Source organism: Carcharodon carcharias, chromosome 12 (genome assembly GCF_017639515.1).
Source record: "Carcharodon carcharias isolate sCarCar2 chromosome 12, sCarCar2.pri, whole genome shotgun sequence".
Taxonomy (NCBI): domain Eukaryota; kingdom Metazoa; phylum Chordata; class Chondrichthyes; order Lamniformes; family Lamnidae; genus Carcharodon; species Carcharodon carcharias.
In genome coordinates this window covers 73,469,474-73,485,361 of record NC_054478.1, presented here as the reverse complement: position 1 = coordinate 73,485,361, position 15,888 = coordinate 73,469,474, and the positions used below count along the sequence as shown (strand labels likewise).

Here is a 15,888-nt window from a genome sequence, read left to right as displayed (position 1 = left end):
AACTACAGGCCAGTCAGTGTAACCTTGTTGATGGGGAAGCTTTTAGAAATTATTTTTTTCCCTGAATAATTATCACTTGGGTAAATGCCGGTTAATTAAGGGAAGCCAGCATGAATTTGTTAAAGGCAAATTGTGTTTAATTTGATTAGTAACAGAGAGGGTTGATGCGGGTAATACTGTTGATGTGGTGTACTTGGACTTGCAGGAGGCATTAGACAAAGTGCCACATGACAGACTTGAGCAAAATTGGAGCATATGGAATATAAAGGACAGCAACACGGATACGAGATTGGCTGAATGACAGGGAACAGTAGTGGCAAGCGGTTGTTTTCCAGACAGGAAGAAAGTTTATAGTGGAGTTCCTCGGGGAATGGTGTTGGGACCCTTCCTGCTCTTGATGTATATTAATGACCTAGACCTTAGTATTCAGGGCACAATTTTACAATTTGCAGATGATACAAAACTTGTAAATATTGTGAACTGAGAGGAGGATAGTGTAGAACCTCAAAAGGACGCAAACAAATTGGTGGATGGACGGTCATGTCAGATGAAATTTAATACTGAAAAGTGCGAATGATTCATTTTGGTAGAAAGAATGTTGAGAGACATTATAAACTAAAGGGTGTGCAGGAGCAGAGGGACCTGGGTATATATGTGTATAAATCATTGAAGGTGGCAGGCCAGGTTGCGAGCATGGTAAATAAAACATATGGCATCCTGGACTTTAGGGGCATAACTTCCTTGCTTTTGCACCCTTATGTTAAACTTTTATGAAATGCTTGTTTGGCCTGAACTGGAATATTGCATCTGGTATGGGCACCACACTTTAGGAAGGACATGAAGGCATAGAAAGGATGCAGAAAATATTCACAAATATGGTTCCAGGAATGAAGAACTTGAGTTATGTAGATAGACTGAAGTTGTTGGGACTGGTCTCCTTGGAGAAAAGAAAATTGAGAGATTTGATGGGGGTATTCAAAATCATGAGGTGTCTGGCTGGAATAGAAAGCGAGAAACTATTCCCATTGATGGAAGGATTGAAAACCAGAGGGCACAGATTTAAGTAATTAACAAAAAAAGGAATGGTGACATGAGGAAAAACCTTTTCACACAGCAAATGGGTAGGATCTGGAATGCACTGCATGAGTGTGGTGGAGGCAGGGTCAATTGAGGCTTTCAAAAGGGAATTCATTCTCTGAAAAGAAAAATGTTTTAGGGCTACAAGGAAAGGCAGGGCAGTGGCACTAGGTGAATTGCTCCTTTAGAAGGCCAGCACGGACTCGACATGCCAAATGGCTGTCGTCTTTGCTGTAACCATATTATGGCTTTATTTACACAAACTGCTTAAATTTTGGCACCTTGCCAATTACATTTTTTGAGGCTTTCTGAATTTCATACCTGAGATTATTTTGACTCTTGTGTCATAGATTCCTGTCATTGATGAATCCCAGTGCCCTAAGCCTTTTGAGTGTTTATTTGGGCTTTGAGATTTTTGTAATATGCATGTGTAAGCAAAAAGTGAGAACCATTTGGTAATTGCTTTTTGGTATTGGACTATGTTATGCCACTAAGATCCCACTTGAAAGGTGGAAGACACACAACAGAATGTCTTTTAAGCTTAAAGTGTCAACTAAGTTTATTAAACTGTGAACAAGTGAATAATCAAAAGATTACATATTTACATTAGTGTAATAGCTACAGTTTAGTTGTAAATGTAACTTCACAGCAAGACTAAAAAGATTGCAGGTCTTAAATGTACTGAGTGAATGACCTTCTCTGCTGCAAATTTGGTTCTAAATAAGTCACCAAGATATCCAAGAGGAACTGTACTTGTCTCATTTGCTTTTTCATTCCAAGGAAATTACTGTGAATTTGAGAACACTGCTTATACCTATGGAGAACTGTCCCAGTCAATATAATTTCCTGAAAGCCTGTCTGTGTATCAAATATAGAGCGCGTCATCATTTGATATATTCTTACTGGAACATGCACTCGGGCATAGAACATGTATTTATTTGCCCATTTACATTCTCTGTCATTGTGTGCCCTCAGCAAATTCTGGGGTAAAGTTTGTCTGACATTAGTGCTTCTGTTGCCTGTAGCTGGGCCCTGTTTTATGGTGCTCAATATTTTTTTAAATGTCCTTGATCTACATCTTCAGACTTCAATAATGTGATGCATTTGAGATATAACATCTTTTAAAATTCAGAAATTATTTTCCAGCCACACTTGAAATAAACTCTTCTGAACAAATATTGAATTACTTTTTTTCCTTCTACTCAAGCAACAGGTGCATTTGCAACTTTACATCACAGCAATTTCACCATTTACTTGACTTTATTTTAGGAAGTACTCCAATTCCCTGAAGAATGGTGCAATGCAGAATCATGCTGAAATTTTCTGTGTTTTTCCAGACTTATACATGCTCGTTGAAGAAAATTTAAGCACTCTGGATTGCCTGGGGGACATTTGAGTTGCTTATGCATCTCCTGTTCAAGCTGCAGTAAGTCCTCACTTAAAGTTGTGGTTGTGTTCCTGAAAATTGCAACTCTAAGTGAAATGACTTTAAGTGAATCATGAGTCTCAATGTTAAAGCCAGAGTTGGGTTCCTTCAGATATTTCTCACCCAGAAAAAAAATGATGCACAAGTTGAAATACTGTACCTTACATGTACAGCACCATCTATGCATTCCTAGCTGAAATAACTGAAATCACTAAATGTAAAAGAAATACAATACAGTATCCAATAAAAAATACACTCACCATACAAATACCTGCAATGTACTTTTAGATTGATCAGGCTCTATCTAGTGGCCAAGGTTAGTTAGTGCCATTATCAACTGAAGCCCCAGAACTAACTGCACTGACCAGCTTTTGCCACTAGGATAAAAACAAAAAAACTGCGGATGCTGGAAATCCAAAACAAAAACAGAATTACCTGCAAAAACTCAGCAGGTCTGGCAGCATCGGCGGAGAAGAAAAGAGTTGACGTTTCGAGTCCTCATGACCCTTCGACAGAACTGTCGACAGTTCTGTCGAAGGGTCATGAGGACTCGAAACGTCAACTCTTTTCTTCTCCGATGCTGCCAGACCTGCTGAATTTTTCCAGGTAATTCTGTTTTTGTTTTGCATCTAGGACTTCAGTGGAAGTTCATAAGTGAAGCCAGGATCAGATCGAGCAGCCAGGAGAATAGACCCCTGGTCCTAAGGTATTATCAAGGAAGTCAACATTTTTTGCACCATTTCTGAAGTTCATTGCTGAAATGTGGAATTTCATCTATTGTCTGCTTCCAGCTTCATCTTGCTGCTTCACTGAAAACACAGAACAGCCTGGGCATCTGGAATCTTGCTGAATAGTTGGATGATGCTTTTCTTTATTCAGTCCTTCCTCTTACACAATGAACTTTCTAGTTCTGTTTGGTTCACGGCAATGGCTTTTTTATTTGCCCCTAATGGGGGTTCCCAAATTGTGGGTCTTGTCTCCCTTTGGGGTCATGGAGTCTGACACAGTAATGATGACTGTTGAGCGGAGATTCTGGCCAGGGCATGAATTTTTTTCCCCCAAACTGTTTATCAATGGGGCAACTTTTCCCTGCCTTGATTGGCTGTTCATTCCAGTGCTCCAGCACTGGCCCTGATAGTTTTGAGATAGCCTCCCCAGGTATACTCAGGACTTGTGCTATATCTAGTTCTACACCCTCTTCTATCCTTCAGCCCAAATTTTGTGAAGACTATCCACACTTCCACATCACTTTCAAGTTCTATCAGTTTTAAAGGATGTTAGAAAGTGTAAGTAGACCTTTTAACCCTTACATTTGGTTATGTTTTCAACTGTCGTCTTTATTTTTCTCTTTAATTAGGCAAACTCCTGTAATCACAGATTTTCTGGTGAAGTTCAAATTTGTTTTGCATCAAGGCACACCAGATTCAGATACTGACTATAGTTGATCTCTGCTCAATTTAATAGCCTTTGGGGTACCACAATCAGGTGGATACATTTGTTATGTAACCTTAGCGCTCAGCCCACATGCACGGTGTTCTGGTGAAGAGTCATACAGACTCGAAACGTTAACTGTATTCCTCTCTGCAGATGCTGTCAGACCTGCTGTGTTTTTCCAGGTATTTTTGGTTTTGGACAGTGGTACTGTTTGGAAACCTAAGATCACTCAATGGGGGTCGCTGTTCGGAGTATTTAATGACACGCTGTCAGCCAATGAGTTGGAGGCATTGCTAGAGTTATGGCAGGACTAAGAGCAAACTGTATTTTACAACAAGTAAACAGCAAAACAAAGTCTATTTGAGAGCCTATTTAAAAAAGATTCTCTACAAAGTGCAGCAAACAGAACGTATAATGATAACTGCAACAGCTCCTGATAAAAGCAAGAAAAATACTGGGGTTTGTGTGTATGCGTGCTCGCGAGATAGTTACATAATGGAAATTGTGTGCAAAATCAATCTTAGTCATTTGCAATAGTGCAGTCTGCAGATGTAATTGACAGGAGTAAGTTACTCCATTCTGGTTGCAAGTAATGGTGTCATACGCTGCCATAATTGCAACAAAGGAGCACACAAATAGGCTGTTGAACTTCTCAAGCCTGTTGGTCCATTTTTTTTGAAAAAGAGAATGCTGGTTCTATTTTCCAAAATAAATGCACATTTTCTCCTCTCAACTGCAATTACACTCCGCCTGATCTGTTTTCAGCATTCTGTTTTGTTTCAGATTTCAGTCATACAAAGTTTCTTGCTTTTTGTTTGCTGTTTTATCTCATCTCCAGGTGGTGTGGGGGAACTCGTCATTGGACAAACCCATTTTAACAAGTTTTCTATGAAAGTAGAAGCTCCAGTTGACAAAATTGCTTTCAAATGCATTGGGATGACTCATTTAATTTGTGCTCTGTGTATCTATAAGCAGTTTGGTTTACAACTCTCCATTTTATCAGACAAATTATAAATACCTTGCACTCAAGAAGGGAAAACTTGAGCTCTGCTTTAGCTCTGGAGTCCATCATTAAATAAGACTGCAGTGAGTAAATAGATTAGTTTAGAGAGAGTAGCCACAATATGTGAAACAAAACCAAGCAAATGTAGTTATTTTCAAGTTTCAAAGCATCATTTTTTTGTGGGTTTTTTTTTTAAACTTGCTAGGGCCAGGAGCGGATGTGAGCAGGAGCTAAAAATAGCCTTGCCCGCCAGCATGCCAATTCCTCAGCTCCATTCCGTATCTGGACCGTTTTTGTGGAGGCAGATGGTGAGGGTGGCGAGGGCTATCTGTCCACATGCGGCAAGTAGCCAACACAGCGCGTTAATAGCTTATTGAGGCCATTTAAAGGACGCTGACTGGAATTATTCAGGCTGAAGGGGATTTGCATTCCAGGCGGCCTTAAGGCCCTTAGTGCCTGTCTGGGTGCAGGAGTAGCTGCATGGGATTTCTCTTCTCCCACCCCGCACTGCTGACCCAGCTGCGTGACCTGTGTTCTTTGGCCCTCCAGCTTCAAGAGCCTGTTTGGTGTCCTTAATTGGGTGGCGAGCCTGCCCTCTGGTCATTAATTGGCAGCCCCTGTGAAAACTGGGTTGGGTTTGGAATTCAGCAGCAGTCGTGACCTCTGTTTCCTGCCCCTGGTGGGAAAATTTTGGTGTCTGTGTTGAAGTGCTGGTAGCTCTTTTTTGTTCACAATTTTAAGTTTCCTCCGATGTACTGTTAGAAAATCTCAACAACAGCAGTGATATGTGGAATGTATTTTGCCCCCTTTAGATGCCTCATGGTGAAGGCACCTCCTAATTTTTTCTTTCATAGGATGTGGGTTTCACTGGCAAGGCCAGCATTTGTTGCCATCCTTCATTGCCTTTGAACTGAGTGGCTTGCGAGGCCATTTCGGAGGGCAGTTAAGAGTCAGCCACATTATTGTAGGTCTGGAGCCACATGTAGGCCAGACCAGGAAAGGATGTCAGATTAAAACAAAAAAACTGCGGATGCTGGAAATCCAAAACAAAAACAGAATTACCTGGAAAAACTCAGCAGGTCTGGCAGCATCAGCGGAGAAGAAAAGAGTTGACGTTTCAAGTCCTCATGACCCTTTGACAGAACTTGAGTGAGTCCAAGAAAGGGGTGAAATGTAAGCTGGTTTAAGGTGTGTGTGTTTGGGGGGGGTGGGGGGGGAGAGAGAGAGAGAAGTGGAGGGGGTTGGTGTGGTTGTAGGGACAAACAAGCAGTAATAGAAGCAGATCATCAAAAGATGTCACAAACAACTGTTGTTTGTGACATCTTTTGATGATCTGCTTCTATTACTGCTTGTTTGTCCATACAACCACACCAACCCCCTCCTCTTCTCTCTCTCCCCCCCCACCCAAATCCACCCCCCCCCCCCCACACACACCTTAAACCAGCTTATATTCAACTCTTTTCTTCTCCGCCGATGCTGCCAGACCTGCTGAGTTTTTCCAAGGATGTCAGATTTCCTTTCCTAAAGGAAATTAGTGAGCCAGGTGGGTTTTTGCAACAATCAACAATGGTGACATGGTCGCTTTTGCTGAGACTAGCTTTCAATTGCAGACTTTATTAATTCGATTAAACTGCACCAGCTGCTGTGGTGGAATTTGAACCCATGTCCCCAGAACGTTAGCCTGGGTGTCTGGATTACTGGTCCACATTACCAATACTCCTCCAACTCCCTTCCTAGGCAAAGAGCAGTCAGTTACCCAATTCCAAGTGATTGTTGGATGTCATAATTTGTGAAGAAACTGCATTTGGAGTTACTGAGGTAGCTGCAGTTGCCTCCTTTTGGTCGAAGTTTGTGTTACGCACCTAATTTATTCAGAATCTGCCAAGAAAAGGAGAAATCAAAGTGTGAAAATATCTTCCTGGAGCTGATGAAATTCTGCTAATCAGGGAAAATCTTACCTCAATAAATAAATGTTTTGTGTTTTTTTCTTAAAATATGCCATGATTTTATCTTCGTGCTTCAGAATACTAAACAATGGGCTAGCTTGACCGTCCGTGCGACAGGTAAAATTAAATTGAATTGACTGTGGCAAGTGTGGTAGCTGTCCAGCTGCCTGAACTTGGCAGTGCTCAAGGTTGTGGTGTTGCGGGTATCTAAAACCTGTCTGCCATTTACTTAAATGCATTTTCAATTTGTGATCTCTGCATATAACCCTTGTGTAACCTTAAACAAAAACAGAAAATGCTGGAAAAACTCAGCAGGTCTGACAGCATCTGTGGAGAGAGAAACATAGTTAAAATTTCAATTCTTCTCTCCCCCCCTGCCCTTAAGCCCCTCTTCCCCTTCCCCCTGCCTCTTTAACCCCCTTCCACCCTCTTCCCCTCCTTCCCCCTCTTGCCCTCCCATTTCACCCCCTCTCCCCACTTCCACCCCTCCCCCCCCTCTTTTCCAACCCCCTCTTTCTCCCCCCTTCCACACTTCCCCAAAAAAATTTAATCTTTGTATGTCTTACACAAATTAGTTTGAAATGTGACTGCTTATGCATGACAATGCAATGAACAGTTGAAAGGTACTGTTTTACTGACCTGTTGGTATCAATACAATGCAACTTGGAGTCCAAAGCACTGCAGAAAAGCAGCAAATGCATTACAATGCTGAGACGAGACACAGTTGTGAACTGACTTGAGCTTTCACCAAATATAGTACAACTCCAGCTTAAATGCTGTGCTTTCCTGCTGTACTGTGGACTCTAAGCTGGTCTGTGTTGATATCAAAGGATCAGTAAAACAGTACCTTTTGACTTTTCACTGCTTCGTCATGCTATGTAGGGGAAAGTAAATTGCATCTAAGTAGTACTTAGTTGTGGCTACAACAACACAAAAGCAAAGTACCGCAGATGCTGGAAATCTGAACTAAAAACAGAAAATGTTAAAAATATTCAACATGTCTAGCAGCACTTGTAGATGGAAACCGAGTTAATATTTCAAGTTGGTGGCACTTAAGGGTTCTGATGAAGGGTCACTGACCTGAAATGTTAATTCTTTGTTATGGCTATGCTGTTATTTCCTTCTAGGCCAAATTTAATACATCATGTAGTTATAGTTCTGGTTTGGTTTGAAGAATCTTGTAAAATGTAATTTGGCCAGGTAATTCCAGTTTGTACCACATTTGATCAAATTTCCTTTGGCAGTCACCCGTTTAAGAATATGTTAAGACATAGGGCCAAATAGAGTATAATAAAACATCCTAAAAGGAAATGTTGTTTACCTTGTAAAGTTGCCCTGTAGTGTTCATTGTGGGTTGAAAGAATTATGAAAGGTTTTGAAAGACTGGATATAGAGAGAATGTTTCCCCTTGTGGGGAAATGCATAACAAGAGACCATCAATACAAAATAATCACCAAGAAATCAAATCAGGAATTCAAAAGGAACTGCTTTACCCAAGATTGTTGAGAATGTGCAAATTGCGACTGCAGGAAGTGGTTGAATTGAATAAGATCATAAGATTATAAAAAATAGGAGCAGGGATAAACCATTCAACCCATTGAACCGGCTCGGCTGATCTGATTGTAGCTTTGACTCCCCTTTCCTACCCGTCCCCCATAACTCCTGACTTCCTTGTTGATCAAAAATATGTCTAACTCAGCCTTGAGTATATTCAGTAAAATAGCCTCCACTGTTCTCTGTGGAAGAGAATTCCAGACACGAATCACCATCTGAGAAATATATTTTCTCCACATTTCCGTCATAATTGAGAGGCCCCTTATTTTTGAACTGTTCCTCGTTCTACATTCTCCTATGAAAAGAAACATACTCCCAGCATTTACCCAGTCAAACACCCCTAGAATCTTTTATGTTTTCATTAGATCACCTCTCATTCATCTAAACTCCAAACTTGCTCGACCTTTCCTCATAAACCAAACCCTATTCACCCCAGGAAATCCGCCTAGTGAACTTCTCTGACCACAGGTATATCCTTCCTTAATTAAGGAGACCAAAACTTTACACACTACTCCAGGGTGGTTTCACCAGTGCCCTGTACAGTTGGAGCAAGACGTCCTTAATTTTATGCTCCAGCCCATTTGCAATGAAGGCCAACATTCCATTTGCTTTCCTAATTACTTGCTGTATCTGCATACTAACTTAGCGATTCACTTACAAGGGCACCCGGATCCTTCTTCACTGCAGCATTCTGTAATTTCTGTCCATTTAAATAATATGTTACTTCTCTATACTTCCTGCCAAAGTGGACAACCTCACATTTTCCCACATTATAATCCTGCCAATTTTTTGCCCACTCATTTAACCTATCTTTGCAAACTGTGTCCTCAAATTATATTTTCCTACCTATCTTTGTATCATCAGCAAATTTGGTGCCTTCATCCAAGTCATTATTATAGGTAGTAAATAGTCCCAGCACTGATCCCTGTGGCACTCCAGTAGTTGCAGTTTACCAACCTAAAAATGACAGATTTATCCTGACACTCTTTCCTGTTAGTTAGCCAATCCTCTATCCACACTAGTATATCACTGCCAATGCTTTGTACTTTTATCTTGTGTACCTTATGTGGCACTTTATCGAATGCTTTTTGTTAATCCAAAAACACTACATCTACTGGTTCCCCTTTATCCCCCCAGCTTGTTACATCCTCAAAGAACTCTAATAAATTTGCCAAACATGATTTCCCTTTCACAAAACCATGTTGACTCTGCCTGATTGTATTATAAAAGTATAAGTGTCCTGCTACTACTTCCATCAGAATGGATTCAAGCATTTTTCCAAGGACAGATGTTAGACTAACTGGCCTTTTGTTTCCTGCTTCCTGTCTCTCTCTTTTCTTGAAGAGTGGTGTTATATTTGCAGTTTGCCAATCCACTAGGACATTTCTGGAATCTTGGGAATTTTGGAAGATTATGACCAATGCATCCACTATCTCTGCAGCCATTTCCTTTTGACTCTGGGATGCAGACCATCGGGTCCAGGGGATTTGTCTTGCTTCCCCTTAGAGGCTGAAAAGCATATGAGGAAGAAGGCTCCCGATGGTAGATGCAGATGAGGAAAGCTGGGAGGCTCGAATGGAGCATAAACACCAGCATGGACAATTTGGATGTAATGGCCTGTGTTTATTATTCTTTCATGGGGCGTGGGCTTCGCTGCCTATGCCAGCATTTTATTGCTCATCCCTAATTGCCGTTGAGAAGGTGGTAGTGAGCCACTGCCTTGAACTGCTGCAGTCCATGTGGTGTAGGTACACCCACAATGCTGTTAGGAGGGGAGTTCTAGGATTTTGAACCAGTGGCAGTGAAAGAACAGCGATGTTGTTCCAAGTCAGGATGGTGTGTGGCTTGGAGGGGAACTTGCAGGTGGTGGTGTTTCCATGCATCTGCTGTCCCTGTCTTCCTAGGTGGTAGAGGTCAAGGGTTTGAAAGGTGCTGTTGAAGGAGCCCTGCAGTGCATGTTGTAGATGGTGCACGCTGCTACCACTGTACGTGAGTGGTGGAAGGAGTGCATGTTTAAGGTATTGGATGGGGTGCTTTTATGTCTTGGGTAAATGAGTTCGTTGGTCAACCGAACTCTAACTGCACACCTTCATATGTTCTCTTCAATTGCTGCTTGCAATCAATAATGGGGAGAGACCAATGTAAGAATAAACAGTTATGGTTTATTGAGACAAAGGCAGAGCACCAGATCGTACATGCTCACTCAGAATTCTCCAGAACTAGACTTACAGTTCCCAGTTGCCCGCGCTGTACAGTGATTCATCAGTGCTGTCACATCTTATATACAGGATATACAGCACAGAAACAACCATCTTCAGCTGCTGCATCAATGACCTCCACTCTATCATACGGTTAGAAGTGGGGATGGCCACTGATCATTACACATCTGTCACATCTTATATACATTGCCAGTGAATAGAGCACAGTCTAATATTAGTTCAATAAATATCAAATTGAATCCAGAAATAGTGTCATACACCTTCAGTCAAAAATGATGAATTTTTATCTAAAGTGCTGTCACTTTACCACAGGTGCCAATCAAGTGGGCTGCTTTGTCTTGGATGGTGTTGAGCTTCTTCAGTGTTGATGGAGCTGCACTCAACCAGACAAGTGGGTAGTATTCCATCACACTCCAGGCTTGTGCCCTGTAGATGGTGGGCAGGCTTTCAGGAGTCAGGAGGTGAGTTACTTGCTGCAGAATTCCCAGCCTCTGACCTGCTCTTGTAGTCACAGTATTTATATGGTTTGTCCAGTTCAGTTTCTGATCAGTGGTAACCCTGAAGTTGTTGATAATGGGGGAATTGAGCAGTGGTAATGCCATTGAATGTCAAGAGAAGATGGTTAGATTCTCTTTTGTTGGAAATGGTCATTGCCTGGCACTTGTGTGGTGCAAATGTTACTTGCCACTTATCATCCCAAGCCTGCATATTGTTCAGGTTTTGCTACATCTGAACATGCACTGCTTCAGTATCTGAGGAATCACAAATGGAGCAACCTTGTGTAATGATCGGTGGCCATCCCCACTTCTAACCGTATGATAGAGTGGAGGTCATTGATGCAGCAGCTGAAGATGGTTGTTTCTGTGCTGTATATCCTGTATATGTATTTTCCATTGCCAGTGAATAGAGCACAGTCTAATATTTGTTCAATAAATATCAAATTGAATCCAGAAATAGTGTCATACAGCTTCAGTCAAAAATGTTGAATTTTTATCTATAGACCTCCTGAAACTTTTTGAGGCATCTCAGTATGGCACATATCTTAAAACAATTCATAAGACTGCATTTGCTGCCAGTATAAAGTGTACTGTGCATATTTGGTTACATACTGAAGTCCAAATCATTCTCTGAAAGTTGTGGTGTTTTCAGTTCCACTAAAGGTATTGTAAATCTTGGCTGCTAAAACACTAACTTTTGTAACTATGCTCTGAATGTATTTTAATTTAAGGTAAATGATTATGTAAGATTTAAATTTTCCCCGCTCAACTTCAAAACTATGTAGCACGTTATTTGTTTTATCCACCAAAATACACGCATGACACTGCACACGTCTTAATCATGCATGCAAATAACCCTTATTTTCAGTAATATGTTTATAACATTCATACAGTTTTAGAGTGAACATACAAAGGGGTTGCATGTGCAATTTTATCAATGTAGTGTAAACATTGAATTTAGGAGGGAAATTGAACAAAAAGTTAAATTGCAGCTTAAAGCTTTAACCCACTTTAGAGAGAGTAGATTTGCCACCTTTATTTTTGTCTCTTCCCAAAGTTAAAATGAAGGCACCCACCTCCACCAATGGTTCGTCAACTTTGGGCTTCTGAAGGTGTTTTATTGGTTTGCAAATAGTATAATTTTGCAAGTGTGTTACTGAGAACTTTGCATGTGTAGACTTAGTCTCCAGAAATTTATCAAACTATTTTCAGAAAGAGGCAAATTTTATTTATTTGTGAAACACGAAGCACAAAATGATTACCTAATATTTCACAAAGTGATTTGTATTAAAAATATACCAAAAATCTGTTGCATCTTCAAATTATTGATTAATTTAGATTCCCACCACAAAAGTGAAATTGCTGCTTTATTTGAATTTAATCCTATGATCAACAGTGTTGCAAACATTTTTGGGTTACCTGAGTTTCTCTCACTGAAAAAGGCTGAATGAATTTACAGAAGAACCTGGGACCAACCCTTCTCAGTTGTACACCAATGGAAAGGCAAGCTACGTTCCCACCAAAAGTGTAAACATCTCCTCGCATAATATTCTGGAACCCTTATATAAACCCAAAGACATCCTTAATGTGACCTTTTTTTTTGGAAGTCACAGCCAAGCACAGAAACAGAATTAACAAAATGGTCACATCAAATAAAAAAGGTTAGCAGAAAATTGATAGTTTGCATTAACATAGTATGGATGGGGGTGGGTCTGCTAGGTGCACAGAGAAGAAAGCTGCTGTTGAGAATACATTTGGTGCACAACATTCATGATTCAGCCAAGAGATGGTGTAGTAATTTATTGTATGAAACGGGCAGTGTTATGCCTGACGCTTGTGGGCCGTTTTTGTTGGATGCACTGTGGGCAACTTTCATCAAGGGAGAAGCTGAAAGTAGAATCCATTTTAACTGTGCTTGGCACCAGCAGAGAAAGTGTCTATATCATGTCACTGTCAACATGGGTACCAACAGCTGTCTATGAAGTAGTAACTTCTTTGAGGTGCAAAATTCTCTGTTGCAACTGCAAGCATACAGTTTGAATCCAGTGTCTGCATCATGAAGGTAGTTTATTGCATTGCTGTTGGTCAAATTATTGGTGATGTATGGTAAGGTAAAGATAACAAGGAGAAAGAGGCCCAAGTGAGTGTGTGCAATAGGCAGAACAAGGTTGAAGAACTAAACCCCACTATGAGGTGCCCTAGCAACCAATTATGTGAGATTGCTGAAGTGGCCAACAACTAAGTCATATGTCCTAATAGAACTTGTCTCTTTACCAAATAGAATCATGGGTGAATGTGCTGTTAGGAAGATGCAAATCCAAATCAGAATATTGTATTGTGAAACCTGTACCATACTCTATTTTTGATCATGCACATTTCTATGTATTTTTCTTGAGGTTTTATGGTCCTCAGTATTATGAGATAGTTCTGAGATAAATGTTTGCATGCGCTGAAAATTATCAATTGGGGATTGCCCGGCTGTGCATTTTCTATTTGCATAAATGACGGTTTCACAGCAGTATTCAAATTGACACGAAACCTGGAAACAAAATTTTGTGGAATAATTGTTTTGTCATTTTTCTGCCTATGTGTGTGTTTGCACTTGACGTTTCTCATTTGCTTTGGGACTGCTGATTTAATGGAGGGATTGAAACCAACTGGAATTACTCCATATGAACTGAGAGCAAAGATGTTTTGAGATGTTGTAAGAAATGTTCCCACAGTGTAATGATTCAATTTAGATTGGCTACATATTTGTAGCAATGCCATGGTTTGAATATTAGTTTTTAGGCTTCAAGCTTACCTAGTTCTTAAATAATATAATTTTTGATGTTCTGTTTTCAGGAAATTAACAGGCCATTCGTTCCACATGGGCTACAACATGGCAATCCTGAATGGCATCACCACAGCTTTGGCTATAATTTGGTGGTTCACCTGAAATCAACTTTGCCAATAGCACTGACCACTGCTGACCTCTATCCAAACAAGAAAGCTTTCTTCTAGAAATAATGGCACTCCTGAGAGGACAGTTCAAAATGAAGTTACAGTAACTGTTTTACTTTCTTAAATGCATTTAACTCCAAGATGAACTTGTAAATACTGTTAACATCATTCTATCGAAATTAACTTCAGCATTAATGCTGTTCTTTCTCATTCTTTTCAATTGTCTTTTTAAGTTGAAGTTTAAAACCTTTTATCTATTTGAGAATATAACCTTTTTTTGGATTGGTAGAGAAATTGTCAAGATTGTTTGGGCAAGAGCCCTAAATCTTATGATTCCCAAATCCACTTGTGACTGTAATCCTTCACTATAAATGGGAATTAAGGATTGTAATGGTATGCTTGCCTTTTTAACGTGTATGAATTGCATTTGTGCAAGCTTCATACTAGTGACTTCCTGGATATCCAAAACAATTACAGCTTCAGGTAATACTTTTTTGTTGGTGACCTCTGATCTTGCAAAAACTTGACCTGCAGGTGTGTGTTATTTTAATAATTTTCTTTATCCTTTCCACTCTGCTACTAGAAGTAGACAGAAGGACTGTCATCTACTGGTCGCTAAACACTAATTCATTGGCACACTAACTTAACTGGTTAGATCAGATCTATTTGCACTTCAGCTCCTTAAATCTGTCATTATCATCTTGTGTGTTAACATGACTGGGGAACTACCTCTGTCTTATTTTAAATAAATTTGAGAGGCACCTGTAATAAAACTATTTCAGGAAATTGTTGCCATAAGCATGGACATTTTATCTCTATTCTTAAAACCACTTCACAATATTCTCATTATATTTTATTGCTTAGTGTTGCCATCAACATCTTTTAGTACCTTTTTTCAGAACTATGGTTTAAATATTCAGTCGTCATCCAAAATGCTTAAGACTTTTGCATAACTAATTGCTACCAATACTCTCCAATTATTGTACAAATCCAATTAGGTTTTGATACAATCTTTGTAGTGACACCTCAATAATACAATGAGTCAATTTCTACATGGGACTGAGGCTCACTATTGATGAATTGTTATTTGTGCTACATAATTTTTTTCTAATAATAGATGTCTTATGGCATTGCTCATGGGCAAAAAAAAATCCTCTTCCTTCTACTTGTCTTTATTTCACTTTCTCTTTCCCTTCTCCCTACACCCCACCCTCCTCTCACTCTTGGACTGTACCCAGAGCCGCACTTGTGGTTAGTATTGGTGCATCAAAGCTACTACAACATATGCCTGTAAGAATGCCTGAAGGATTGGGCGAGAGCAGAATGGACTAGGATCAGTTGGAACTTTGGTGGACTGTGGAACATGCCTCTGAGACCATAAGACATAGGAGCAGAAATTAGGCCATTCGGCCCATCGAGTCCTCCGCCATTCAATCATGGCTGATAAGTTTCTCAACCCCATTCTCCCGCCTTCTCCCTGTAAACTTTGATCCCCTTACCAATCAAGAACCTATCTATCTCGGTCTTAAATACACCCAATGACCTGGCCTCCACAGCCTTCTGTGGCAATGAATTCCATAGATTCACCACCCTCTGGCTAAAGAAGTTTCTCCTCATCTCTGTTTCCTTTACTCTGAGGCTGTGCCCTCGGGTCCTAGTCTCTCCTACTAATGGAAACATCTTCCCCACGTCCACTCTATCCAATCTTCATCTGATTTGTTTCCTATTAAGTAATCACCTGAGTACCAAGGACAGTTGAGATGGCTGCAATATCTATAATGTAAATACT

The 15,888-nt window shown here is 40.2% G+C and overlaps 1 protein-coding gene across 2 annotated transcripts in view; it reads left to right on the top strand.

Moving 5' to 3' along the window:
• The window catches only part of arl6ip6 (ADP-ribosylation factor-like 6 interacting protein 6), a 49,808-nt gene extending 34,220 nt beyond the window's left edge, over positions 1–15,588 (top strand). The window contains exon 4 of one of the 2 annotated variants that reach the window (XM_041201746.1): positions 14,001–15,588. In XM_041201746.1, coding sequence (XP_041057680.1) covers positions 14,001–14,094 — 94 coding nt within the window. In that variant the 3' untranslated portion in view covers positions 14,095–15,588. The remainder of the gene's footprint in view (positions 1–14,000) is intronic. The other variant, XM_041201748.1, reaches the window with a different exon arrangement.
• The last annotated feature ends 300 nt before the right edge of the window (positions 15,589–15,888 follow it).